We start from the raw sequence: 3,525 nt of genomic DNA, 5'->3' as shown, positions 1-3,525 counted from the left end.
GATTCTCATATCTACACCTATGTAATACTTGACAAGATTTTCATATCTAAAACTATGTAACACTTAACGAGATTCTCATATCTACAACTATGTAATACTTGACGAGATTCTCATATCTACACCTATGTAATACTTGACAAGATTTTCATATCTAAAACTATGTAACACTTAACGAGATTCTCATATCTACAACTATGTAATACTTGACGAGATTCTCATATCTACACCTATGTAATACTTGACGAGATTTTCATATCTAAAACTATGTAACACTTAACGAGATTCTCATATCTACAACTATGTAACACTTAACGAGATTCTCATATCTATATATCCAACATTTTTTTTTCTAAAATCTATCTATTTTTGCGCACGTTCTTGTTATCTTCTTAGAATAGCACGAATCTTTTGTCTACTTTGATCTTAAGGCTTAAGATATAATGTGACGAAAAGTTTCTTTTTATCGGTTCGTTACTATAACAGGAACTTGTTGTCGACCCGAATTTTTTTATTTATGGACGGATGGAGGTAAACTTCAAATACCTAAGAGTAACATAGTGACTTAACCACGCTAGTTAATCGAAAATCTTACCTTTAGACACAGTTGAACGTATGACAACGCCATCTTCTCGCTTCCAGTATGCAACGGAAACATACTCTCGAACGAAAGAAGGGACGTGACATTTTAATACTGCAACGTTCCCCTTGACTGCAAATTCATCATGAACTTGAACCTTAAAGTGGCGTTGAACAACTGGAAACAAACATGATTACTTTGAATTTATATTTGAGTTCGGAATCTGAGAAAAAAACTAAGAATACTCAACAATTTTACTTTTTTTTAGAATTTTTGCCCAAAACTACACAAGGGCTATCAGTGCACAGTCATACCTAATTTTAAATTGGCAGACTAGACAAAAGGCAGCTAGTCAACAGCACCCACCGCCAACTCTTATCCGACCGAATAATGAAATTTGATAGCCACTCATATAGCACACACACGAATCGGTTTTTTGCGGCAATGGTCATTGAAATCTCGGATTAATACGCCGGACAAGCTGACCAATTAGCAATAACTGACAACACAGAACTTGCTGAATTTGTAGCATGATTTAAGAGGTGCAAACACAAGTTTGTGCACCTACAATACACTCTAAATCTCTGCCAACATAAAATATAAATATTCAATAGCTACAATACTTACCAATAGGGAAGTTTCAAAATTTGAAGTAAGACTTGTTTTCAAAGTTGGAAGCAATACATCTAGAGTTATGAAGCTGTTCAACTGGACTAACGTGAGATCTACTTTACCTTCAGTCGAATTTATCTCAATTTTATGATTTGGATCAAATGTGGAGTACAACAGAACAGAACAGTTTTGGTCACTGTTGAGATATTCTTAAACACGAAAGTCGGGTCAAGTGTAATATACAACAGTAAAGTGTTGGCCAACACTAGCATGTTTTAAACTATGGGTCAAATGTAACATATAACAAAAAGTACCTTGACATAAATTGGGGTCATCCGAAGTATGAGAATCTGATTAAGATCATCATACATTAATACAATCTTTCGTCTAAACTTGGATAGTTCTAAGTATGAGAATCTGATTAAGGTTGTCATATATTAATACAAACTTTGGTCTAAACTTGGATAGTTCTAAGTATGAGAATCTGATTAAGATCATCATACATTAATACAATCTTTGGTCTAAACTTGGATAGTTCTAAGTATGAGAATCTGATTAAGGTAATCGTATATTAATACAAACATTGGTCTAAACTTGGATAGTTCTAAGTATGAGAATCTGATTAAGGTAATCGTATATTAATACAAGCTTTGGTCTAAAATTGGATAGTTCTAAGTATGAGAATCTGATAAAGGTTATCATACATTAATAAAAACTGTGGCATAAACGTGTACATAGCTAAATATAAGACTCGGATAAAGGTTATCATACATTAATAAAAACGTGTATATTTCTAAATATAAGAACTGTGATAAAGGTTATCATACCTAATAAAAACTGTGGCATAAACGTATATATTTCTATATCTATGAGACCTGAATGATATGTGACACAAAACAATGCAGAATGAACCTACGTTAGTTTTTTCCTAATTATGAGACTCGGGTTACGTGTATCATGATAAATCAACAACCCTGGTTTTTACGCGGGTTCTCTTCAGCAAAGGATTCAGATTAAGATTAGCATGCACCAATAAAAACCTTAGCCTATATTGATATTCCACCGAGTATGATCGGATCAAGTGGTCAAGTGTGACAAACCACAGTAAATACCTTGACCTCCAGTGGTGGACCTCTAGATATGAGAATCTGTTCAAGTGTTACATATAACCTTGGAAAAATTCTATGTATAAGAATCTCGTCATCTGTTACATAAAACAGTGTAAACCTTGGTTTCAGCTATAAAAGAGCTAGGTATGGGAATATGGTATAAAGTATTACATACAACAATGTAAACCTTGGTATGAGTTGTAAAAGTTCTCTAAAAGATTTACTTAGACAGCTTTAACATCTTGCCCACATTTCAGAAAAATCTTAACATTATTACGAGACAGAGTTTAAGCAATTGTGAAAAACTATAAGATACTTATGAGAGAGAAAGAGTTTATATAAGGGTGAAAACTATGAGATACTTATGAGAGAGAAAGAGTTTATATAAGGGTGAAAACTATGAGATTCTTATGAAAGAAATAGTTTATATCAGGGTTAAAACTTTGAGATTTTTATGAAAGAAATAGTTTATATCAGGGCTAAAACTATGAGATTTTTATGAGAGAGAGAGTTTATATTAGAGTCAAACTATCAGATTTTTATGAGACGGCGTTTAATATACGATGAAAACTATTAGATTCTTATGAGACACAGTATACCTTTCTGTGAAAATTATAAGATTTTTGTGATACAGTACTTAAGTTACTGTGAAACTATAAAATTTTTGTGAGACGAAATCTAGGTTTCTGTGAAATTATAAGATTTTTATGAGACGGGTTTTATGTTTCTGTGAAATTATCAGATTTTTTTATTAGACGGAGTTTAAGTTACTATGATGATTATCTTAAAATTACTTGCTATATTTCAGAAGCTTGCATAATTAAGTCTAATATTTAAAGTGTTCATTTATGTAGCATTTAAATACCCGTCATTTTATAGACGTCACTGGGATGAAAATGATTTGATGAATTTAAGAGGGAGTTCTCTATTATTCAGATGAGATAAAGGGAGTTCTCTATTATTCAGATGGGATATAGGGAGTTCTCTATTATTCAGATGGGATAGAGGGAGTTCTCTATTATTCAGAAGGATATAGATACTTCTATATTATTCAGATGGGATATAGAGAGTTCTCTATTATTCAGATAGGATAGAGGGAGTTCTATATTATTCAGATGGGATAGAGGGAGTTCTTTATTAATCAGAAGGGATAGAGGGAGTTCTCTATTATTCAGATGGGATAGAGGGAGTTCTTTATTAATCAGAAGGGATAGAGGGAGTTCTCTA

At 32.5% G+C, this 3,525-nt stretch overlaps 1 protein-coding gene across 1 annotated transcript in view; it reads right to left on the bottom strand.

The window, feature by feature from the left end:
* Window positions 1-3,525, bottom strand: part of LOC106464297 (Down syndrome cell adhesion molecule-like protein Dscam2) — a 98,783-nt gene that overhangs the window by 74,056 nt on the left and 21,202 nt on the right. The window contains exon 3 of the mRNA XM_022391995.1: window positions 593-754. Within this exon, the coding sequence (XP_022247703.1) occupies window positions 593-754 (162 nt within the window). The remainder of the gene's footprint in view (window positions 1-592; window positions 755-3,525) is intronic.

This window comes from Limulus polyphemus, unplaced genomic scaffold (assembly GCF_000517525.1).
Source record: "Limulus polyphemus unplaced genomic scaffold, Limulus_polyphemus-2.1.2 Scaffold1614, whole genome shotgun sequence".
Classification (NCBI taxonomy): Eukaryota; Metazoa; Arthropoda; class Merostomata; order Xiphosura; family Limulidae; genus Limulus; species Limulus polyphemus.
This window is presented reverse-complemented; position numbering and strand designations above follow the sequence as displayed.